The following is a 26073-nucleotide window of genomic DNA, read 5'->3' on the forward strand; positions in this document are numbered from 1 at the left end:
AGATGATACTGCTCAGCCTGACTACCCATCTTATTCTCTCTGTGTCACTTTGTATAATTCTTGCTTGGCTCAAAGGGTAAAGATTCCCCATCACTGGAGATGTTCAAAAGGCTCTATCATGATTGACTCTTTCATTCCCTCAACATGCCAGGCCCTGCCATAACTATTCCTTCTGTTTGGTCTTCCTGCTCCTCCTGGGCAAAGTTCTGCTCATCCTTTGAGAGCAGAGTCATATGTTACATGCTCAAGAGCAGCTTTGCCTCATCTCACAGGCAGACCATATGGCTCTGCCCTCTGTGCACCACAGCTTGGCTCAAATCTTTTGTGGTTTTCACTGTGTCGTATTTTTAGCAATTTTTCTGTTTGAATTACTGTCTTCCATAATAGACTATGAGTTTCCCAAGCATAGGAACCACCTCTCACTTCCTCTTGTTTTCATAGCACCTAGTATAGTGTCTGACCTATCATAATCATTCCATGTTTGTTGAGTGAATAAATAAGTTTCAGAAATATTTAGAACACGGCAACATGGATATTTACTGTCCACAGGATATCACTCCCTTAGATATAAAAATACTGAAATATTTGTTTAGAAATCAGAAAGATTACTTTGTAGTCATATTTTATATATAATCTTTTAGCATTACATGATTTATATATTACATTAAAACTTTCGAACCTCCAAATCACATGCTCCCACATGGACTATAATGTCTATTGGTAGAACTTAAAGAACTTTCTGTACCTAACTCTGCACTAATTATATCATGAGATGATAATTAGACAGCAGAGTATTTTCTTGAAAGAAACTGATTTTAAGGGTATTAACTTGTGAGATTGTTTATTTGTTAAATTCCTAATGGTTCCTTTGCCATACTTTAGTAAATTTTGTTAAATAGAAAAGACATGCATTATTTTATATTTTTAAATCAGCTTTCTTTGATATGTATATTTTTAATTGAAGAAACAGGTTAGAATATTTTAAGATTTTACTGATTTTAAGCCATTGTCAATCAGAAATCAACTTCATCACTTAAACTATCCTGATAGCTATAAAGCTGTAAGTAGCATTTGAGAATAACAATTTACTGATTAAACAAAAAAGATGTACTAGTTCTATGGAAAAGTGATATTTTGAGTTAAATGATACATATGTAGAGGATAAAATGAAATAGATTTATGTGACTTGGGCACTTGCTGAGTACAGTATCCTTGTTTCTTCCCCAAATTAGGGAATAAAGGTGACAAGCTCTTTTAGCACTTTTCTCTTCATCCCTGTATCTCTCTGTTATACAGAAAATACTGGCAACTTTGTACAACAAAGCCGCTTATAAGAACTAAAAGTTTTCTTATGTTTTTCTTTAAATATATTGCAGCACACTTAAATCCTTTTGGTTTAAAATAGCACGACTCTTGCCTCCTCCTGTGGGCTACATTTAATTAAGGAGACTGTTTTAGAAGCAAACAAAGACTTTTTTTAAAAAATGCCAACATATATCATTTTTAGCAGAAATTATATAGCTAAATGGAGAGTGTTTCAAAATTTGATCTGTTTCGTGTTATATTTTATTCCAGGAGTGAGTGTTCCATCTCAATTTTTATAGAATCAAGAAATTTAGACCTGAAGGGATTCTAGAAATCAGTTAATTATTTCATAAGAGGAAAAACTAAGGCCCCAAAATTGTAAGTGACTTATCCAACATCTCAGCAAGTTAGGTGGCAGGATTAGAACCCAAACCTTCTGAGGGCCACTGATTTCTCTCCTTTGTGTCATATTTTCTTATAGAATTTCTCTACTTAATATGAATTTATCTGTCTCAATTAAACCTGAGATCAAGATCTTCCTGGTGCCAAAGTGAGGAAAAGTAAATTTTTTAAAAACCTTCCAATTTCCTTTCCTTTTCCAGGACAAAAGGTTCAAGAATATTTTTCCTTTAAGCATATAAAGAATCGAGAAAATTGGCTGGGTGTCATGGCTCATGCCTATAATCCTAGTATTCTGAGAGGCTGAGGTGGGAGGATCACTTGAGCTCAGGAGTTCGATATCAGCCTGAGCAAGAGTGAGACCCCATCTCTACTAAAAATAGAAAAAAAAATTAGCCGGGCATGGTGTTGCATGCCTGTAGTCCTAGGTACTCAGGAGGCTGAGGCAGGAGGATCGCTTGAGCCCAGGAGTTTGAGGTTGCAGTGAGCTAGGCTGATGCCACGGCACTCTAGCCCAGGCAACAGAGTGAGGCTCTGTCTCAAAAAAAAAAAAAAAAAGAATCTAGAAAATGAAAATAGATTCTTGCTTCAGGTCTTTCTAGAAGGGTGTCTATATTAGATGGAGTGTTGGACTAAGTGACCACTGTCTCAGTCCATTTGTGCTGCTAAACAAAATTCCTGAGCCTGAGTAATTTATAGAGAACAGAAATTTATTTCTGACAGTTCTAGAGGATGGAAGACAAAGGTCAAGGCACCAGCACGTTCAGAGGGCATGGTCTCTGTTTCCACAGTGGCTCGCCTTGTTGCATCCTCTGGAGGGGACAAAGGCTGTGTCCTCACAAGGCAGAAGGCAGAAGGGCAAAAGGCCTCACTAGTTCCCTCTAGCCCCATTTGTAAGGTCTAATTCCATCCATGAGAACAGAGCCCTCAGGACCTAACCACCTTCTAAAGGCCCCACTTCTTAATGCTGTTGCATTGGGGATTAGTTTTAACATGAATTTTGGAAGGGATACAAACATTGAACTATCGCAACTGCCAAGGCCTCTTGAGTGTTTGCAAACTGGGGTGGTGTCCTGGCTTATCTCTTGCAGCACTGTATTTTCCTGATGCTACATAAAGGTTGACATGTTATTTTAATTAGTAGGTAATATTGCCAAATAAATCAAGGTTATGTTGAGCTGACATCTATATTTCATTTGTGAGCCTTTGTAAAGACTAAGTCCCTAGGGAGAATTCAAAAGCAGAAAGAAAAACTTTTAATGAGAGTATGGCAGATTTTTTCTGACATTTTTATAAAGAACCAAAAATATCCTGGTTAGAGATTTTGCAAAAGGAAAGAGAAGCTTTCTTTTAACACAAACTCTCTTAGTAAAAATGCTCACCATATTTTATAAATTCTATGAACATTATGTACCTAAATAGCCTAGAGCTGTGCCTAGAGGTATATAAGGTTTCACATTCTAACATCTCGGAAATTGGGGTGTGTCTTACAATTGTTGATGGGTTATAGTTTAATTGGCAATGTTTTTTCTTTTTTAGTGTTATATAAAATGGTATATCTCATAATCAATGGCATCTTAGATTTGATCAAATCCGTAGGTTTAAAACATCCTCTTTGGGTTACATGGAGTCCAAATATGTGCATTTATTGATAAAACCAATATCTTGAACTTGTTTCCTCCCAATGTACCCTTTTGGAATTATCTCTGTGGCTTAAAGTTACTAGTAACATAGATGGCAGGAATTTATTGTTCTGTTTTTTTATACACAGCAGCAGATTCACAAGCTGTAGAGGCCACTATGTGCTGCTTCAGAGGTGCTCATGGTACTGTGTTTAAACTGACTCCAGAAATAATTTATATAAAACTAAAGAGTTTGAGTATCCTCTTCTCTTGTATAGAGGAACACGTTTTATAACTAGTCCTGTGGCTTTCAGACTATAATCATGCATATGGAACACTAGATTATGGTATCTGTCCAACTGCAATCTGACCACTCTTTAGACATCATAGTGTTGCTGGATGGTGGTGACTTTACCTAAACCAAATTTTCGGCGCTGATAGTCCAGTGTTGACGCTGCAGCATGGGGTGGACGGTGTGTCACCAGGTTCCGTGCCACATAAGCAAGAGCACTGGCAGGTATTGATGTTCTCTGTGATAACCTCTTCCTGTGGAACTGGCTTCTCAGAACTAACCCAGGAAATTGCCCAGAGTGACACATGAAGCACTACTATTACCTCTTGGAGTCAGCAACATTAAACTTTCTAATGTTTTTGCATCTAATCTGCATTTGATTTGACAATAGTCTTGGAATTCAAACTTAATCTGCACTTAAATAGATTTCTTAACTGCTCCCCCTTCCTAAGGATAAAAAGATAAGAAACCTGCTTCCTGGCGTGTATCTCCACAGTCACCCATAATAACTCATATGTTCCCTTTCCTTTCCTTGTGTTTCCCATTCAGTCCTCAATTTTGAGATGAAATTGGAGACTTTTTTTGTTTTACCTTTAGCATAATTCTCCTCTAGCTGCTGCCATTGACAATAGGGACCATTTTTAACATCTGAAAGTTGTTAAACAGTGGTGGTTGAACTTTAATGGTCACAACTTCATGGTAGAATTTTTAGCATTCTATTAAAAAGAAACAAACAAATAGCAATAACATTTAGGGAATTGTTAAATAGAGGTGTTTTATCTGCTCGTGATTTCTCTGAGAATGAGGGGTGGCAGGAGAAAGTTAAATCTTTGCCTTACGAAGCCTTTGTGAAAAATCATGCATTTTCACAGCAGTTGGTATGAAGAAACAGTATTCTACCAGATAGCTTGATGTGGTTTGAACTAATTGTAATGATACATTTAAAGTAAATATTCTTTTGCTTTTAAATGACTAGATTCATAGAGCTAAAGGGAAAGGAATCTTTTATATTCTTGCTGCCCCTTTGTAGAATAATGTTTTTTCCTCCTGTGAGTTAAAGTCTAAATATATTTAACCATTTCTGATTGGTGTCAATTTGTTAACAAATATGTTAAACCACTTACTTTTGGGACATTTAATATCATTAGAAAGTAAATCTTATTACAAAAAAAAATTAAAAGGTTTTGAATCAGGTAAATTTATTTGATGTTAATTGTAGTGAGGCTCTAGTGTCTGTCAGAATAACATTACCATATAATTTTGCCCTTGAGCCACTCAATTTTAGCAGAAAAAATATTTTAAGAGTGGATAGTTAAGCAGCAAATATGGCAAGTTTCTGTTGTTACGGAGTTCATTCAAAATTATATGAACATGGAACCCTCTCATCTTTTCTATCTGGAAAACATTGTATTCTCCTTTTTTGCTTCTCATGAAGTGGGCCAGATGGAGAATATATCTCCAGGACAGATCATTGATGAACCTATCCGTCCCGTCAACATTCCCAGGAAGGAAAAGGATTTCCAAGGAATGCTGGAATACAAGAAGGAAGATGAGCAAAAACTTGTTAAGAACCTGATTCTGGGCAAGTATCTTTTGCATGGGATAAAAGGCCTTTCTGGCATGTGTCAATGGTTGGAAAAACTAGTCACTAATTTTTGAAATATTCAACATCAAAGTTTCTTTAGTTACCCTTACATACTGTGCATTATAGTGCTGTACTAGTGTCCTGACCATAACATGTCTTATGAGTCAAACTGCAGGGACGTGTGTCTAGGACCCACCTAAAGATCCCTTGAGGCCGGACTTCTCAGCCCTGGCTGCACATTAGAATAACCTGGGAAACTTTTGAAAAGTACTGATGTATACCCACACACACACACCAGACCAATGAAAAATCTCTAGGGAGAAGAGCATGGTGATGTCTAGTACTTTTTTTTAAAACCTCTCAAGGGATTCTCAAGTATAGCCACAGTTGAACACTACTGCTGTAGGCTGTTTAGGTTCCTGAGTTTCTGTTTTTCCTTAGTTCCCTAGAAAGGTTTACAACTAAATATGTTGTAATAGGAAAGAAACAAAAGAATTAAGGAAAAGATTCCAGCAAAGGAAGGACAGGACAGAACAAATAAGATGGGAGTGGAAGAAATATTTCAGAGCAGCATGAAGCCTTTAAGATTGGGTGTGAGCCCACTGGCTCTGCAAGAAGACTTTTTACAGAATGGCGGTAAATGATTAGAGAGTGCACACACTGTAAGTAGTGAATTAAAAAACCTAAAAACCTCTCCTTTCAGCCTTTGCATAGCATTCCTCCCCCAGGTATCAGAGTGACAGCAATGTGACTGGCAGTTACACCTGATTTAATGTTCCTAGCATTAATTTGGTACTATATATAGGTGCAGAGGTGCTGAAGTTTCAACATGATCTTCATTTTGCAAAAATGTTAAGGAGCCACTGGTTTTTAAGCATAGAGTTACAGATTATCAATTCAATAAATATTTACTGAATCCTACCATGTGCCAAGCATTTTTTAGGTGCTGGTAATGAACAAAACAAAGTACCCATTCTCATAGAGCTAACATTCCAGAGGAGAAATAGAGAAAATAAAATAAAATAATATATAATGGAGTAAAAAGAATAAAGAGTGAAGGCAGGTATACTGGTTTATATAAAGTTGCCAGGAGTTGGTAAGGTGGTCTTTGGACATCATGCTGACGTCTGAGGAAAGAATATTTGAGGCAGAAAAACAGTAAGTGCACAGGCCCTGGGGTGGAAGCATGCCTGGCACATTCAGCCAACAGCAAGGAGGCCCATTTGACAAGCAGAGTGAGCTGGGGCTGGGGAAGGGGAACATGGCCAGATCCCATGGACTATGGTAAGGATTTCAGATTTTATAAATAAGTGAAATAAGCTGCTTGGAGGATTCTCAGACAAGAGTGACATGATCTGACATAGCTTTTCTTAAAGAATGACTTGTGGTGTGTGGAAAACGCACTACTGGGGAGCAGGGGATAACCCCGGGAGGCCTGTTAGGGAGCTGTTGCAGCAATGCAGGGGATGACGCTGGCCCTGACGGGGCTGCAGCTAGTACAGGCAGGAAGAAGGCGTTGGATTTGGGTTGTATTTAATAGGCAGAGCCAAGGGGATTTGTTGATGAATTGGATATGTGGTGTGAGAAAAAGAAAGAAATCAAAGAGAAAGATGGTGTTTATAATGTAAGAAACTGGAAGACTGGAGCTGCTGATTACTGAAATGCAGAACACTTGCAAAAGAGCAGGTTCCATGGGGAAGCAAGAGTTTGGTTTGGGAGAGGCTCAGTTCAATGTACCTGAGCAGAGATGTCAAGAAGGCAGTTGATACAAGAGACTGGAGTTCAAGGGAAAAGTCAGGGTAGTAGGTATAAATTTGGGAGTTGTCATTAATAGACATGTCCCCGCACTCAAGAATTTCTCTATTTAATGAGCTATTAAAATACCTTTGTTTATATGACCGACTTACATTGAATGATTGAACTCTTACATGACAACTGTGCTTTTATATCTCATAACACATGCCTCATGAAGACTTTCAGCGTTATGTAAGAGTATTTTTCTTTTTTTCAGAACTGAAGCCACGTGGTGTAGCAGTCAATTTGATTCCAGGATTACCAGCATATATCCTGTTTATGTGTGTTCGACATGCTGACTACCTGAATGATGATCAGAAAGTAAGGTCATTGCTGACATCAACAATTAACAGCATCAAAAAAGTATTGAAGGTCAGTTCATGTTCAACAAAATTATCATAATAAGTGTTGATGATGACAGAATCTGCACAGAGGTGCTTTTCCTTCCTTTGACTTTAGCTAAGTTGCTTGGGGTTTTTTAATTATTATTTTTATCTTATTTTATGTTTTAAGAAGTTGCTTATTATGAACACTTTCCAGCCTTAAGTGAAAACTTCCACTGGAGGAAATATTCTTTCTTGAACATGTTGATATACCTTCTTTCAAAACAGGGCTCAGGTTGATCAGTAATCAAATTAACTTGATATAATTGTATTTAATTGTGTAGTAAATTAAGTTTCTTCATGGACAAATAATTTGCTTTGAAGTTTACTTGGAACTAAATTTAAAATATTTAATATAAATAGGGAACATGATGCCAAAGTTAAAATAGATGTTAAGTAAGTTCAATAATACTTGAATTCATTCATATAAAAAGATGTCTGATAAAACATGAAAAATTTTCTTCTAACTTTGCTTCCCTTTGTTCTCCAACTCGCCCCATAATTTTCCCAGTTACCTAAAATGCCTGGTTCCATGTGAGAAACAACACACACAGATGCTAATGAGAGAGGAAAGACTTAGAAAAGACTGCAAAATTATATAACCAAGCAGAAAGCCCCACATAACTCAGTAATCACTGAGTCACTTGCATAATCCTCCTCTTCACTCTCTACAGAAACAATGAACATCATACTTGTTTTAACTCAAGTGTTTCTGTGGGGAGCTAGGATAGTGTGCTGTAGCTACTTTGCTTTCTGATTATTGAACTTAATGGGAACTTTGAGAATGAAGTTAAGTGGATAGTTACCATACCTAGTGGACTCTCTCAAATCTAAGATGTCTTTCATAAACTTTTTTTTTAATTGTGGTAAAACATACATAACAAAATTTACCATTTTAACCATTTTTAAGTGCACAGTTATGTGGCATTAGTTATATTTACATTGTTGTAAAACCATCACCACCATCCAGTTCCATAACTTTTTTATCCTCCACGACTGAAACTCTACCCATTATACTAACTCCCCATTCCTCCCTCTCCCAGCCCTTGGTTTTGACAAATGCTGGTTCTGAGTCAGTCCCTACTGTGCAGATATTCTATGTAATTACATTCTACAGTGGTTACTAAGGCATGGAGTTTCTGAAATTTTAACATTTAAAAATTGCTGAGTATCTTCCAAATATAACTCGTTTTTAGTGTATTGATACTATACTACTCTTAGATTATGAATTTTGCTACTTTTTGAGTCAACTACTACCAAATCATAAAGTTCTCTGCCTCTCTTCTTAATTGCAAGAAGATATTTATCATTTAACTATTAAATTGATTAAAAATTAAAAAGAATGTGTACTAGAACATAACGTTCTTTTAATACCATTTAAAATTAATGTGCATGTGTCTCATATCCCTGTTTTGATTTTAGCAACTGTTTTTTTGCTGTGGGCTCTAAAATAGTGTAACTGGCCAAAGACATACAGAGAATCCATATAGTTTTAGCTCATAGCTCATTTTTATCTAAAAAAAAATCAAAAACTGAAAATAGCTTTAAGTTCAACTTAATTGTTTTCTCTATGAGATAAAGAACTAACTTTGATTTATTGTATAATTTTGACCAAGTACAATTTATTCATTGTAAAAATACTATTTTGGCAAACTCAGTCTAGTAACTTCTTGACTAAAGAGTTGGCATTCAGTTTTAATTTTTTTTTTTTTTTTTTTTTGAGACAGAGTCTCACTCTGTTGCCCGGGCTAGAGTGAGTGCCGTGGCGTCAGCCTAGCTCACAGCAACCTCAAACTCCTGAGCTCAAGCGATCCTCCTGTCTCAGCCTCCCGAGTAGCTGGGACTACAGGCATGCGCCACCATGCCCGGCTAATTTTTTCTATATATATTTTTAGCTGTCCATATAATTTCTTTCTATTTTTAGTAGAGATGGGGTCTCACTCTTGCTCAGGCTGGTCTCGAACTCCTGAGCTCAAACGATCCGCCCACCTCGGCCTCCCAGAGTGCTAGGATTACAGGCGTGAGCCACCGCGCCCGGCCAGTTTTAAATTTTTTTAATCTCCAAAGAAGTAAATATTCTTTTATTTTGAAGTAATATAGAGTATCTCATTTTCATGAAGACAGAGGGCACCCTTAGCGTTCACACTGAAAGCAATTGTTTTTATAGAGTTAATTTGTTTAAAAGTGGCTTAGCAAAGTCCAGGCCTACTAATGAGAACAAATGTGGAATAAAGTCTTCTCCTTAGATTTTAATCAACTTGTCTGGTGACCCTTTAATATAGATGCAATTACAAGTGTCTGGCTGTGGCTATTCCAAAGATCTCTGCAGTTTGACTCATCTAGACATCAGCAAAGACAGTCTAGATAAGTGCTTTTATGACCTGCTGCCACAAGCTGGCCTGTAGCTAGCATTGTCTCCTAATCTGTTATGTGTCAGCTCAGCCCAGAACCTCCACTAGGAACAATTGTAATCCAGATTTTTGGAAGGGGTAAAGTTATTTTTAGTCAAATCTGCACTTAAGTCATAGGATGATTTTCTGTGTTTGGGAGTATCATAAAATTTTATTTACTTTCTGGCAATCCTCCTAAATCTGGAAGACTTCATAGCTAAGTCTTTTAGATATTTCCCTAGTAGTAAAGTCAGGACCTGAACTCAGTTATTCTGTCTCAACTAAAAAGACTAAGTTAGGTCTGATATCCTCAAGGATTTTTTTTTTTTTTTTTAGATAGTGTCTTACTTTGTTGCCCAGGCTAGAGTGCAGTGGCCTCATTACAGCTCACTGCAACCTCAAACTCCTGGTCTCAAGCAATCCTGCTGTCTCAGGCTCCTGAATACCTGGGACTACAGGTGTGTACCACCACACTGGCTAATTTTTCTATTTTTTATAGAGACGGGGTCTTGCTCTTGCTCAAGCTGGTCTTGAGCTCCTGCCCTCAAGTGGCCTTCCTGCCTTGGCCTCCCAGAGTGCTAGGATTATAGGAGTGAGCCACTGCCCAGCCAGGATTTTTTTCCTGAAGTCTTTTTAGGAAAATATTTTCCAAAATTTAAGGGCTTTAGTTTGTTTTGTACTTGCTTAAAGAGTTGAATTTTATTTATGAAAAAAAATGATCTTATGAGAAATCTGTCTTTCCTCATGATTTATCCTGCCAGTACACTTACTACATAAAGTCACTACCAAGGAACCAAAGGCAATTGCTCTCATACAGCTTCCAAGAACCCAGGTTTTGTTGTGATACAGTAGTAGAGTTATCGGAATATATGATATTGTGCAAAAAAAAAAAATGAGCTTCTAAGGTCATTTAATGTTACGCACCTGTCCCAGGTAAACTATTTTAGGTTTTCCTATGCAAGGTTTTCTAAGAGAAGGTATAGGCAAACATTGATATTTCTGTGACTTCCCATATCCAAACTGGGATTAGTTCATCCAAATGGTTTAGTTTACAAATTCATATCTTCCCAAGTACGTCTACCATTCAGGCCCTGGGAAACATTCTGAGCCCCAGTGTCTTTTCAGGCACAATGAGACTCTCTTTTCTCCCTGCCACTGTGGCCCAGTCCTGGTGAAGAGCCAACCGGATTCCCCCTGACTGCTTCGTGCAGGACTTCCTCCATCCCATCTCTGAGTCACTGCTCAGAAATTTATCTCACCGCTGACAAGATTTTTAATCTAATCTGGGTTTCAGTGCTTCAAACTCTTTTTCATGTTCCTTATTACAATACTAGTTATTCCCTTTTGTGCTTTTAATTCTTTCTGATTCCCTTCATTAACCCCAAGGTTAATGAGTTTGGGTCAGCTGTGGCTTGTTGAATTTTTTTCTGTTTAAAGGGGGGACGGCTAAGTTAACATCAGCTTAACTTTCTGTTGGCAAGAAAATGGATACCCAGCAAAGTAACAACCAACCAATGAACCCAGTGGCTGAAATTCTGCTAGCAATAATGTGAGACTTTACAACTGCAATGTGATTTATTTTTATAATTGTTTATAATGGTAACTGAAAGAAATGGGCCTTTTGTATCTGTTCAGTTTTTTTCAGGTTGTTATTTTCCTAAGAAAAAGGTAAATTTAGACTTATTCTCTCTTTCAGAAAAGAGGTGATGATTTTGAAACCGTCTCCTTCTGGCTCTCTAACACATGCCGATTTCTGCACTGTTTGAAGCAGTACAGCGGAGAAGAGGTGAGAAAACCTTGATGACAAAACCAGCATGCTAGACTTTCCCTGACCTTTTTAAGGAAAATTTTAAAAGCACAAAATGTTTAACCCATTGTTAATTTAGAAACCCAAATTCAGAGGTGGCTTGGAGCTTCATTGCTTGTTTGATGTTCATTATCTATGAAACAGTAAATGAGAGAATGACATAGTTTCCTCCCTCTGAGAGTTTATATTATGAGAAAGCACAGAAAAATAAAACAGGTATCAGTCAATGAATAGTTACCAGAAGTGAAACTCCTTATCAATACGTTGAAGTGAGCTTTTCAAGAACCAGTATCAGAATATTGAACTATTTAAAGAAATTAATCAGTTTGGGCCTGCCACAGTACATTAAAGGTGATCAAGGATAAAACAGGATCAGAGATTGTGTCTCTTTTGATTTGTCTAAAAATCTATATTGCTTTTGTTTGTAAGGATGTGTTCATTAGTTGTTTGATAAACTTTAACATATTTCAAAACTATGTAAAATATTAATAATTACTATTTATTAAGGGCTGCAGAGTATGTATCAGACAACACATACTATAAATGATGGTATTTACATTATTTAATTCTTACAACATCTCTGTGAAATAGAAATGATAACCCAGTTTTACAGATGAGGACACTAAAGCTCAATGAGGCTCATTGATTTGCCCAAGTCCTCTCAGCAGTAAGGAGCACAGCTAGGATTCTGGGTCTGCACACATCTGGGGTCCTGTGGCCCTAACCCACTGCCCTCCATGCCTCCCCGGCCTTTGCCAGGAGGGCAGCAGAGAAGCTGATCAGTAGCACTTTCTCAGCACCCAGAGGCAGAGGACTGTCCTGGCAAATGATGGAAAATACAAAGATGAGCAGAACATGGTCCCTGAGAAGGTGGGACTGTTGGACCAGAATCCCCAGAGGGGCCATTAACCATGTCCTGTCAGTCCCCACTCTTAGACCATGTCATTGGGTTGTAGGGAGGCAGTCTCCAGAAAAATTGGTCTATTTCAAGGAGATTTTGTATGCCCTTTGGGTGTAGCACTTATGCATAAGACTACATTTAATGAACTGAAGTTGAGAGATTAGTACCTTAGATAATTTAGTGTTTGGCAGTAAACCTGCTGTTTCACAAGTAAAACACTCATTTTTTTTTTTTTTATTTAAGTTCTCCCAAACTTGTTTCATTGACATTGCTATTGGAAAGACTTAACTGCTAGATTGCCAAGTTTAGCTATCATTCAAAAACTAGTAGGAAATGGAAGGGGGGGCGGGGTATGATAGAGGCAAACACACACAGAGCAGCACTGGAGAATGATTATCCTGGCATTTTTATGTGGGATGGATGAAATTCCATGGAGAGAGCAACAGAGAGCATGAAGATGCTGATCAAACAGGAGACAGTTAGACAGAAGAAACACTTTACTCCATGTATATCATTGACTTTGCCTTATGACTCCAGGGCTTTATGAAGCACAATACATCTCGCCAGAATGAACACTGCCTCACCAATTTTGACCTGGCTGAGTATCGGCAGGTGCTGAGTGACTTGGCCATTCAGATCTACCAACAGCTCGTGCGGGTGTTAGAGAACATCCTTCAGCCAATGATCGGTAAGGCCAGGCACTGCTGAGCATGGCAGCCTGCGGATCATGTGCCCATCAACAAATGACCACCAGTGACACATGTTCTGAAGCATGTATTCATATAAATACATGAATTCATATGCATGTATTCATAAAGTGGTAAGTTACAGGCCTAAAATTAGCTAAGGAATTCCAGAAACCCAGCCATAGCTAAAGGATGCATCACAATCACTGCTTTGACATAACTGAAACAGCAGTATCTGGCTCCCTCCCCAGGGTTTAATGCCGTCTGTCTTAAGATTGGGTTATGCTTTATACCCAGCAGTAGGCCTCATACCTTGTCTAGTTTTCAAAAACACTTTAAACTTTGTACTAGGACACTCCTACATAGGCTTCCTAGGGGCCGAGCTAAAACCAAGGAGGCTTGGGAGGGTTTGCACTTTGTCTAATAGGCTGCAGTGAGGTAGCCTGGAAGGTAGTGTGGCAACAAAGACAGTCTCACAGGTTTGTCTCAGACATTCCATGTGAGCTGTACATCTCATGGCCCCTATGGAATTGTTAAAGGCAATTTGGTTTAAAGTAGTAGTTTTCTCACTGGCTAAGCAGCTGAGGGGTGTGGTGTGTTTCTATTTACATGTATTCAGCTAAATGTGTGATTTCAGGTATCTCTCTATATGTGTGCACTCATTTTGTGTACCCAGATGGTATTTTTTTAATTTCAAAATATTAAGGGGGTACAAATGTTTTAGGTTACATGGATCATTTTTGTAATGTTTGAGTCGTAGCTATAGGTATGCCCATCACCCAAATAGTGATCATAGTACCCATTAGGTTGGTTTTTCCCCCTCCTCCCCATTTGATTTCTGCTGAGTTTTACTTCCTTCTGTGCACATGTATGCTCATCGGTTAGTTCCAATTTAATAGTGAGTACATGTGGTGTTTGTTTTTCCATTCTTGAGATACTTCAATTAGGAGAATGGTTTCCCTTCCATCCAGATTGTTGCAAAAGATATTAATTCATCTTTTTTATGGCTGAGTAGTACTCCATGGTATACATATACTACATTTCATTAATCCACTCATGAATTGATGGGTACTTGGGTTGATTCCACATCTTTGCAACTGTGAATTGTGCTGCAGTAAACATTAGAGTGCAGGTATCTTTTTGATGAAAAGTCATCTTTTCCTTTGGGTAAATATCCAATAGTGAGATTGCCAGATCGAATAGTAGGTCTACTTTTAGTTCTTTGAGGAATCTCCATCCTGTTTTCCATAGAGATTGCACTAACTTGCAGTCCCACCAATGTTGTATAAGCATTCCTTTCTCTCTGCATCCATGCCAGCATCTATTATTTTTGGATTTTTTAATAAAAGCCATTCTAACTGGGGTAAGATAATATCTCATCATGGTTTTAATTTGCATATCCCTGATGATTAGTGACATTGAGCATTTTTTCATATGTTTATTGGCCAATTTGTCTGTCTTCTTTTACAAAGCTTCTGTTCATGTCTTTTGCCCACTTTTTAATAGGGTTGTTTTTTTCTTGCTGATTTGCTTGAGTTGTTTGTAAATTCTGGTTATTAGCCCTTTATCAGATGTGTAGCTCACAAATATTTTCTCCGATTCTGTAGGTTGTCTCTTTGGCCTGTTGATTGTTTCCTTAGCTGTACAGAAGCTTTTTAGTTTGATCAAATCCCATTTACTAATTTTTATTGTTGTCATGATTGCCATTGGGATCTTAGTCATAAATTCTTTGCCTAGGCAAATATCTAGAAGAGTTTTTCCTAAATTTTCCTCTAGAATTCTTATAGTTTCATGCCTTAAATTTAAGTCTTTTATCCATCTTAAATTAATTTTTGTGAGTGATGAGAGGTAGGAGTCTTATTTCATTCTTCTCCACATGGCTATCCAATTTTCCCAGCACCATCTATTGAATATGGCTTCTTTTCCCCGGTGCACGTTGTTGTCTGCTTTGTCAAATATTAGTTGGTTGTAGGTAGATGGTTTTATATCTGGGTTCTCTGTTCTGTTCCATTGGTCTATGTCTCTATTTTTGTACCAATACCATGCTGTTTTGGTTACTATATAGCCTTGCGGTATAGTTTGAAGTCTGTTAATGGGATGCCTCCAGAATTGTTCTTGTTGCTTAAGATTTCTTTGGCTATTCAGGCCCTTTTCTGGTTCCAAACAAAGCATAGCATTATTTTTTCTAAATCTGTGAAGTATGACTTTGGTAATTTGATGGGGACTGCATCTCCCAGGCACTTAACAGCCATAGCAACAACGATTTTCAGTGTGAGGTTCTGGGGAAGCTGTGTTTAGCACAAGGACATGGCCTTTGCTCTCAAGGGGCTCCCAGTCAGGGAGTGGACATCTCAAAAACATTCTAGGGGAGGCATAAGCCAAATGCTCTGAGAGCACAGTAGGGGGAGCAGCAGTGCCACAGACGAGAAGACTAAGTCCTGGAGACTGAGGTTAGCCCAAGTCTCACTGCTATTTGGGGGAAGCCCAGTTTAAGGAAGGGCCCAGCTCTCCAGCCCTACACTAATAACCTCTCCCAAGTCTTCTTCCAGACTATTCAGCATCCTGTCTTTCTTACTATTTTGCCCCTGGGGCTGACATATCATGTAGAAAGCTTAACTTAACCCTAACCACTACCTACCTCTCTCAAAAACCCACCCAAGGCACCATACACTTGTGCTATCACAGGGATACTGCTTCTTATTTTAGAAAATACACCATTAAGATTACTTCATTTCATGGAAAGTTTTTGAATTTAAGAATTATTCCTTCATTAAAGTTTAAAATCCAGAAGCCCTTTTTTGGTGAAGTTCCTTTTCCTTCCATTTTGGGACTCAGATCATTTTCCTAAGTTGAATGTATATGTGCACATGAAAATTATCTTCCAAATCTTCTCTAACAATTGAAATACTCCCGCAGTCTCAGGCATGCTGGAGCATGAAACAATTCAGGGCGTGTCCGGAGTGAAGCCCACAGGGCTAAGAAAGCGCACCTCCAGTATTGCTGACGAAGGCACCTACACGCTGGATTCCATTCTTCGGCAGCTCAATTCCTTCCATTCAGTCATGTGTCAGCACGGAATGGACCCAGAACTGATCAAGCAGGTGGTCAAGCAGATGTTCTACATCGTGGGGGCTATCACCCTGAACAACCTCCTCCTGCGGAAGGACATGTGCTCCTGGAGTAAAGGCATGCAGATCAGGTGAGCAAATGCCAACACCTGTGACAGCTTCTTTTTGCTGCCCAGCTGGCCTGCCAGGTTGTGGAGAGCTGATGACTTGTTTGCAGTCAGTGCACCTGATGTCTGGTGCCACGCGGCCAAGTGGAAAGGGAAGAACTGGCATGGAGCCACTTTCTCTTGCCTGGCTGGATTTCTGCAGATCTCCTTCATTATTGTGCCTTGTCTGTGCCTTACCAACAGGTTCTCCACATTGCTTGATTTGCTTGATAGGAAACCCTGCTCCATTGTGAAGCTAACTTGTTTGAGGGGGTGAAGAGATGACATAAAAATACACAAAGATGAGATAGCTGCTTCCTCTCTTTTTGTGTGTGTTTTAATTACACAATGAGAAAATATTAAATTATAATGAAGATTTCTAATGTTTGAGTGCTCTTAGAAATGTATTTTGGCAAAATACCTTTTTGTACTTATGGCAACAAGAACAGGTCTTATACATCTTTTACTAACACTTGAAATATACCCTCTTGGTATTTTAAGAAAATCTGCACTTAATTTTATGCCTGACTACTCCTCACCATAACCTCATTATTGTAATAGACTTAATTTTTTTTGCCAATATTTATTTTATAACAACTGAAATATTCACCAGGAGGGGGGAAAAGAATTTCTACTACAAAAGTCTTTAGTTACTCAATCTCAGGAAACCTTGGTGTTCTTTTCGATTTTACATTCTGACCCACATGTAATCAGTTAACTTTAAGAAGATAATGCTATCCATTCAGGTAGTAATTTATTATCTATAAGCTTTGCTTATAAATGTGAAGAGAGCCATTGTAATGTCAAAATGGCTTCTGTTTAGTTCTGATTGGGGTCCATTTACCTCAGTCTTAGTTTGAGAACCACTGTCACGAGGACCTGGGCATCTTTGCAGTTTCCTGTCTTTCTCCCTATTTGAAGTCTTTGTCTCTTCCAAGGGCCCTCTCCTGCCCCTCTGTCCTTTCATCTCTCAGCTCCCTCAGGCCACCACCTCCATCTCCCAGGTGAGGCACAGTCGGGGATCTGGTTATTCAGTTACCTCATTTGGAGTTAGCTTTAAGGGAGAAAGAGTGCTTTGAGGATTATCAGATCTCACCCCGCAAAGGGACCCATCTCTGAAATTGTAAGAGAGGCTAGAAAGTGTTTTCTGGTCAGCTCACCAATAAGGACAGAGCCATATTGTATATTCTGTTTTATTAATTGGCAAGTCTTACAACTTTTGCTATTATGCCTCCATTTCTATCTTCCATTAAAGAAAATTATATTCTCTTGTCATTTAATCTTATATAATTATGATTATAAACCTCATGACTATTTATAATGATAAATTTTTAAGCACAGCTGATGAGATTTAAGAAAATTGAACAAAAATACTGCTTGTCATTTTAACAGAAAATCCTGACAAGGCCACATACAATTAAAACATTGATGACAACATTCAGCAAATTTGCATTCTGTCTCTCATTCTCCCTCTCTCTCTCTCTCTTTCTTTTTTTGGCACAGGTATAATGTCAGTCAACTGGAAGAATGGCTACGTGACAAGAATCTGATGAACAGTGGAGCTAAAGAAACCCTAGAACCTCTCATTCAGGCTGCTCAGCTTTTGCAAGTGAAAAAGAAGACAGATGATGATGCAGAAGCTATTTGTTGCATGTGCAATGCTTTAACTACTGCCCAGGTAAAGCAACTTTCCCTATATGAAATAATTTAATATTCATCAAAGATGATCTTTAGGGAAGTAAAGTCTTCTAGTTATTGCTGTGTCTCTGAGCTGACTTCATCTATGTCAGAGAACATATATGTCTGTACAGATCTCAAAGGAGGTTTTACCAGAAATTAATACTTTTTAGTGTGAGTCTATATTTAATATTCAGCAAATATCTATTGAATACCTATAGTGTTCTGCATAATGTTGCAGGCACTGGGATACAACCATAAACAAAACAAAGTCCCTGCTCTCATGGGATATACATTCTATGGAGCTTATATTCCATAAAATAATTCTCTATATTATTTGATAAGTAAATGATTTTTTAGACTTGTTTTGTTTAAGGCAGGTAACTCTTGTTCCTTCAGTTCAAGAAATGACTAATTGAGGCCGGGCGCGGTGGCTCACGCCTGTAATCCTAGCACTCTGGGAGGCCGAGGTGGGCGGATCGTTTGAGCTCAGGAGTTCGAGACCAGCCTGAGCAAGAGTGAGACCCCACCTCTACTAAAAATAGAAAGAAATTATATGGACAGCTAAAAATATATATAGAAAAAATTAGCCCGGCATGGTGGCGCATGCCTGTAGTCCCAGCTACTTGGGAGGCTGAGACAGGAGGATCGCTTGAGCTCAGGAGTTTGAGGTTGCTGTGAGCTAGGCTGACGCCACGGCACTCACTCTAGCCTGGGCAACAGAGTGAGACTCTGTCTCAAAAAAAAAAAAAGAAATGACTAATTGAGCTCCCATCTCAAGGTACCATACTTGTCACTGGGGGAGATACTTCAGTAAAGTATCTCCCCCAGCAAAGTATCTCCCCCAGCCTTCAAGGAGCTTACAGTTTAGTAGGGAAGGCAGAGATGTACCCAGCTGACTGTACCATAGAGGTTCTAATAAGGTCTGTAGTAAGAGGTCTAAAGGAAATACTGAGAGGTGATAACTGACTGTGTTCAGGGATGGTCCATTAAGCTGGGCATTGAATTTGAGGAAGTGAGAGGATGGGAAGGGCATTTGAGAACAATGGCAATAGCATGAGGCAAGGCACAGTCTCGAACATGCCCATTTTTCTTCTGCCCAGGTATTTTCTTGGACTTTCTTACTGTTTATCACATATTTCATAACAGACATCTTCAGTTCTGTCCAATGCAATTAAAACTCAATAAGTAGATAATTGGAAACAAAATTTGCAGCTTCTTAATGCTGAACTCATATTTACATAAATTCATGCTAAGAATAAAGCAGAACCACACTACTGAATAACGATCTTGAGATTTCCCCCTCATTTTTGCCACATGTGGAGAGTGGGGGAAGCCTGACTTTATACAAGAGTTTGCTGTCATCCAACTTTTCAAGAATAACTTCAACACTTTGATACACTCTAAGCATTAATTTCATAGAGTGAGGTAGACCTATAGTTTATTTAGTTAGCAAATTTTATTTAACAAAGTGGTCCTACTTTTCAAAGTTCTAATACTTGCCTCTGAGGGGCTAATCCCTGATTTACTTTGTCACTCACAGACCTGATAAACATGCCCACTTTCTAATTCACATCTCTCTGGTGCTTAGTTTGTTCTTTGCCTGTAGACCAGCACTGTCCTACATTTAATTTTAATTTTATTTTAATTAATTTAAGTTTAAATAGTCACACGTGGATAGTGACTACTATTGTATTAGACTACTATTGTATGGGACCGTACAGCTTTAGACAATACTTTGAAAGTGGAAATATTTTTCTACCTTCTATGGACAATGATTTATTTTCATTAGAGAAGAGACATGACCATTTTACAAAAGAAATTAATTTGACTTTTGTTTAAAAAACTTCATACCCTCTAATTAATTGCTTAATGTCTTTAGAGGTTTTTGCTGTTATTCATGTTATTAATTTATATTAACTTACCTTTCATAAAAATAATGATTTTTTTTTAAAAAGCATTCAAAAATATATAATTCTATATTTTTTAATATGGCTAGATATGTATTGTATATTAAGAGAGCAAGTTGTAGAGTAGTATTAATAGAATGAACTCCATTTGTATAAGAATAACATAAGCTAGAATATGTATAGAAAGTAGCTAGATGGATACTCAGGACATTGTTAACAATTGCCACTTTGGGAAACAGGGAGGATGGGAGTGGGGCACTCTTATTTTTCTATTTTGCACTGTTTGAATGTTTTTCTAAATTTATGTGGCTTCTTAAAATATTATACAAATATTACATTAATACATTTTTACAAAATTCAAATAACAAAGGTAAATGTGCCCTTCAGATCAGCTCCTTCTTCCCTTGTCCCAACCCACCCCTGAGTAGAATTGAAAACTATATGCACAGATCTTTTTAATTTTCCACGTTATAGGTACACAGTGTGTATTTGATAATATGCCAAAAACTTTGATCATTTCATTTCTCACAGATTGTCAAAGTGTTGAATTTGTATACTCCAGTTAATGAGTTTGAAGAAAGAGTCTCTGTATCATTTATTCGTACTATACAGGTAAGAGCTTCTGTCTTTTCTTTTTCTTTGATTCAACAACAGCCTTTTGAATGGAAAATTTACAATTGATTGAAGGATGATGTGCTTTTATCTTTTATATTATTTTATCTTACTGTACTATTTTGATAACTGTTTATTCGGAAAACGAAGTGATTTTAAAACAAAGATTAACATTCTTCATTAGCTGAGAATTTTTTGATAGAAATTTTGGCAGGAAAAATGTCTTTTAGATTCCCAAAACTGATACTCTGTTTATTTTCTTTTTTCTTCATCTTCTCAGATGCGTTTACGAGACAGGAAAGACTCTCCTCAGCTGCTCATGGATGCTAAACACATCTTTCCTGTCACCTTTCCTTTTAACCCATCCTCCCTCGCACTAGAAACCATCCAGATTCCAGCCAGCTTGGGCCTGGGATTCATTTCACGGGTCTGAACGTGATGCCCAGGCAAACATTGACAATACATTTCTTGCCTGAAATAAGAACACATTATTTCCAGTAAGCTACTGAAAATACATTTTTAAAGAGAAAGTACTGATTATCTCCAGAACAAGAGGTTAGTAACTGGAAATCTCCCTTGAATGCTGTCATCACCTTGGAAACAGAGATATGCTCCTTTGTGTTGTGTTATCTTTACAGCAACACTCATCCTTGATCAGTTAGGTACCCTGAGTCTACAGGCAGGTGAATGATGGAACGAAGGGAGGGAGAGAGGAAGGAGAGGAGGAGGAAAGTGTGTCTTCAGCTGCCAGCATTTATTTTAAATCCTTAACACTGCATTTAAGTGGTATAAAAAACATAAATTCCTTACATGAGCTGTTGTTAGGAAGGCACCAAGAAAGAACCTCCTCTGTGCTAAACAGAAGAATTGAAAGAAAAGTCACCCTTAAGTACATATCATATCAGTTTAGGAATCAATTGTGTTGATATTGTCAAACTGGATCAAGAAATAAACTGGAAATATGTAAAGTAATTGGTCAAGTAACTTCCTTATTTGTGTCACTATGATATAGAGATATTAAATGAATGTTGGTTTGCTATATAGCATAGATGTCCATTTACTGTAGCTTACTGAGCATTTTAAATTGCTGCTACATATTATCTTCTTAAAATGTAAGTGATATTCTTATTAGGCACTACAACAATAAGCTCTTTTATCAACTGTTTACAATTCAATCAAACCACAGTTTTAACTGGATTATATGCAAATATCTATGGCTTCACCTGCACAAGTAGAAGACACTGGAAAGTCATGTAGTAATATGACAAAATGCTTGACACTTAGGGGTAGGATTAGACCAAGTGGCTACTGTTGATGTCATTATTTATTCAGGATATGTTACATTGATGTGCTATTAATTTCCCTGGGTGGATATTGCATCAGGGTACAGTGTTATGTGAAGTGACTTATTTTTAGTTACCACATCTGATTCCTGCAGTGCATATTTTCAACCTTAACAACTTTTCTTTCTTCTTCTTAATTTATTAAGAATAAATCTCAGTCACTATCTAGAAAAGATTGTCAGAATATTCATGATTCAGATCTTGAAACATTGATTACCCTATAAATTATACAAAGAAGGTATATAATAATTAATGATTCAGTTTTTTAGGCTTTGCAACTTCTATAAATGTTCTCAGATACCACTAGATACTTTAAAAAGCATCATATTAGAAATATTTTAAGAAAACTTACATAAGGAAATATAAGAAGATTGTTGAATTTTACAGAGGATTTGGTTCTGTAAGACCCAGATTCTATAAGTTTTCATTCTGAAGTTCTAATTAAACATACTCACCATTTTTTTCTAGAAACCTTATACAACAAATCCTTCAGGCTGTGCAAAAGCAAATTCTTAGCTTTCATTAGGAACTCTGGTTCTGAACTACAATCATAGATTATATAACTTAACTATTAGATGGTCTATAAAAATGACATATCTTATTAAAATATGTGCAATATTATTTATAGAAGTCAAACAGTTTCAAATCAGTGATAAAGATTATTATTAAAAGATAAATACTGTCAATTTATTTGGGCCTCAGTTTCCTCATTTATAAAATAAGAGGGCTGGACAACTGAGTTTTAAGGTCCCATCCGCATCTAAACTTCTCTCCTCTCAGCATTTGGATCCTAGAGAAAAGAGCTGCAGCTGATCAGTAAATCCGTCGTCTGGTGGGGAGAGAAGTGTGTGGTGCCTGTCAATTCCGTAGGATTAATGAAATGTAAAATTATAAGTTTGTGTAGCCGCAACCTCTCTCAAACGTATATGATTTATGTATATGCTTTAAAACGTCCTACTATATTTGTATTATTTGAAAATTCGTTAAAGTCAGTTTTATTACATCGTGTACTGCTTTATTCAGTTTGAGTATATTTATTTATTTGCAATATCAACCAAAAACACTAATTCAATCAGATTCTCCCAATTTTTCCTGGTTGTCAATGTGGTTTTCACTGAACAATGAATTCATAATCATGTGGTTAGTAATGACTGTGTCAGAGTCTAACAGCATAGATGGGACGTGAGGGGGGAGTTGCTAAGGAAATACAACCATGGAAGGCTGTCCACCTCAGCCCTGGAAATCCTCCCGGACCCTTCCCCCAGCTTAGTCCTGTGCAGTGTGACCCACGCACTCCCTGAATCTTGTCAGATCTCCAAGATCACTCTGTAGCTCCCACTGCCATGCAGCCCTTTTTCTTACTTAGACAGCCCATGTCCTGAAGTGTCTCTGGTCTGGGCCTTTACCTCTCTCCTGTCTCCTGGCTTTCTGCTGTCAAGTGTTGGAGCCACACCTGGGCCAGACCTCCCACTGCTGCCTTGTGCAGTTTCTCCTGTTCCAGTGATGGTGGCACAAAGGTTCTGCTACTCCAGGGCTCCAACTTCCTCCAAGGCCTACCCAGAACCCCAGATGGGGATCTGAATTAACTTCTCATGGTGGCCTAAAGATTGTTAGTCATGAAAAGCATACCTTAAAACCAGGGAACCCCAGTAAATGACTCTGTGTATACTACTTTCTTGAAGGTGCACGAGATTCTGCTGACTGTGGGTTCCCTTTGACCAGCTTGAGGATTGCTTTCCCTCTGTCCACACTGTGTCACTCAACTTCACACACACGCCCCTGCCAGCCTTTCCCCTGCCCATGTAACCATTCTCTTCTCCTTCCCTCAACTTACGTATCCCGTCCCCTGCAGACTTGCCTGCTGTTTGTGCGCTGAAGGCAGGTGGATGGAATCAGTCCTCAGTTGCCCCAGCTGGCCCTCCTGGTGCTTCTCCTCAGGCCAGTCTTCGCACAAGTTCTTGTTCTCAATTCTCTGCAATACATTCTTTAAGCTTATCGCTAATCGGCGTTTTCGTAATTCCTCTGTGCCACACAATAGGAATTCAAAGGCAGAGATTTTAAAAGCCACCACAGTTCTTTGTCTCTATAGTCCCCTCCCCACCCACATTACATACAGACTCACCTGACATCTTGGAACACAAAGCTAAAAATTAAAAGTAGTTTCCCTTCTTACAGCTTTTTTTTAGGCTGAGGCTTTGATCTGCCGGGGAGTAACTCTGGAAGGAGGGAAGATGGATAGGAGATAAAATCCTCAAAGTGTAGCTTCACGATTACTTTGGAAGTTTTAAAAATTTCCATATACCTGACACTTCTTTCACTGGGTGCAAAAGTACCAAAATACATTCCAAAGCCAACTGCTAGGAGATTTGGGGGATTTGTGTCAGTTTGGATGATTTACTTTGTTATTCCTTCATTTCAGTGCGTAACTGAGAGTTGGCCCTTTCTGGGTGAGTAATTCTGTATAAAATAGGTCAACTCTTTTAATAACATAGTGAGGAAGCTATGAAAATATTTTATTAGAATTTCAGTGTAGTGATTGTTGCTAGAAATTTCCTGGTAACCCAAGAAAAATGGGCACATGCCACCATCCTGAGAAGTCCTCACAGAATATTCTCTCTCTCTCTCTCTCTCTCTGTCTCTCTCTCACAGAGTTGCCTGTTCATAGAGTTCCTCAGCAGGTATTGTTAAGGGGCCTCTGGGTGATGTCGACTGCTCAGGGTAGAACAGAGAGCGACGATTAGCGTGTGACGCTGACATGGTCCTATGGAAGGTAGTGCAGAAACAGTACCTGTGTCCAGGTGTGCTTTCCTGCAGCACTCTCCCTCTGTGTCACCTCACCGCACCCGCACAGCAGCGTGGGTGGTAGACAGGGTGGCTCCTGCAGTCATACAGCCCCACAGCAGCTGCACTGTCCCATACAAAGCAGTGGCAGGGTGGGCACGTGTGAGGCAGGCGGCTTTAAAAAGTCACACTTTTTAAAGGAGGTCACGTTTTGTCCCTTCTAGTACCCGTGGGCTCCCTAGGCCAGCAGGGGTGCTCTTTTTCCTTATCAGAGTTGGCAGCTGGCATGTGGGAACTGAGCAAATGCTGAGTACCAGATTATTTGTTCTAAGGAGACCAAGTACCCAGCGCCAGTTGGTTTTCTTTTTTATCATAGTTACCTGCTATAACTAGGCTTGACTTGTGCCATGAATCGGTGCTCATTGGGAGGGTGCACGACTCTGCGGTTAGGTGTTAATTAGTAGCAGCTGTCTCAACCAAAAAGACAGGAAGCAGTGCAAGCCTTTCTAATGTTAAGAGGAAGGTCACTCTCCACACACCCCTCAGAGTCCCTGTTACAGCCATCAGGTGAGCTGCACAGCCGCAGGCCACCCTCCCAATTTAGGTCCTCAGCACAGAGGAGCCCAGGCCACTGGGCACCTTCTGAGGGCTGTCCACCGGACAGACCACCTACAAGTCAATGTGTGTTTGGACACGACGGTGTGTGCATGCTGCAGGTGTTGACCTTGAAGCTAGGAGGTGTGCCGTGTGCATGCGTGTTAAAGAGGCTCTGTGTGTTGCCGTGGTCTCTCTGTGGCTAAGTGCATTGTAATTTGTTCTCAGGCTGTGCTGTGAGGGCCGCCTTAACCCTTGCTCCCTTCCCTTCTAGAGCTGCCTTAAGTTCTCCAGAACTTTTCCTCTGTGAGGGGTATCTTGCCTGGAAGGATATCTTGCCCTGTTTCTCAAGGTTTCGTGAAGGTTTTGATTGGGGGTGGCCTCCAAACACCAATTCCTTTCCCCTCTTTCTGCATGACTCCCCTCCTCCTGTCACTTTCTCCTTCCTTTCCTTTCCAAACAGGGATTAGAACTATAGGGCAGCAACAATCTGAGAGCCAATGTAATGTCAGCTTAGAAAATGTTCCTGAGTTAGTGGGACTCTGTGTCACATTAAGCAAATTAACATATGGAAGAAATACAGAGATAGGCTAGATTCTTGGTAATACTTCAATGTCTTGTTTTCCACTAACCTTTTCTTAAGAAAGGTAAAGGGTACAACTCTAAAACTTTTCATGGACATTCTTGAAAAAAAAAATTTTTTTTAAGAACCCTCCATTATAAAAGGTTGAGTAAAAACAGGAAAGAGTGCTGTAAGTTCTAATCCATTGTATTACCC

General features: G+C 38.6%; 1 protein-coding gene across 1 annotated transcript in view; it reads left to right on the top strand.

The window, feature by feature from the left end:
- Positions 1 to 21406, top strand: part of MYO5A (myosin VA) — a 195255-nt gene extending 173849 nt beyond the window's left edge. Inside the window, exons 35-42 of the mRNA XM_069459699.1 lie at positions 5054 to 5200; positions 7215 to 7369; positions 11467 to 11556; positions 13016 to 13166; positions 16081 to 16363; positions 17882 to 18056; positions 20497 to 20577; positions 20858 to 21406. Coding sequence (XP_069315800.1) covers positions 5054 to 5200; positions 7215 to 7369; positions 11467 to 11556; positions 13016 to 13166; positions 16081 to 16363; positions 17882 to 18056; positions 20497 to 20577; positions 20858 to 21010 — 1235 coding nt within the window. The 3' untranslated portion in view covers positions 21011 to 21406. The remainder of the gene's footprint in view (positions 1 to 5053; positions 5201 to 7214; positions 7370 to 11466; positions 11557 to 13015; positions 13167 to 16080; positions 16364 to 17881; positions 18057 to 20496; positions 20578 to 20857) is intronic.
- The last annotated feature ends 4667 nt before the right edge of the window (positions 21407 to 26073 follow it).

Source organism: Eulemur rufifrons, chromosome 2 (assembly GCF_041146395.1).
Source record: "Eulemur rufifrons isolate Redbay chromosome 2, OSU_ERuf_1, whole genome shotgun sequence".
In the NCBI taxonomy this organism is placed as follows: domain Eukaryota; kingdom Metazoa; phylum Chordata; class Mammalia; order Primates; family Lemuridae; genus Eulemur; species Eulemur rufifrons.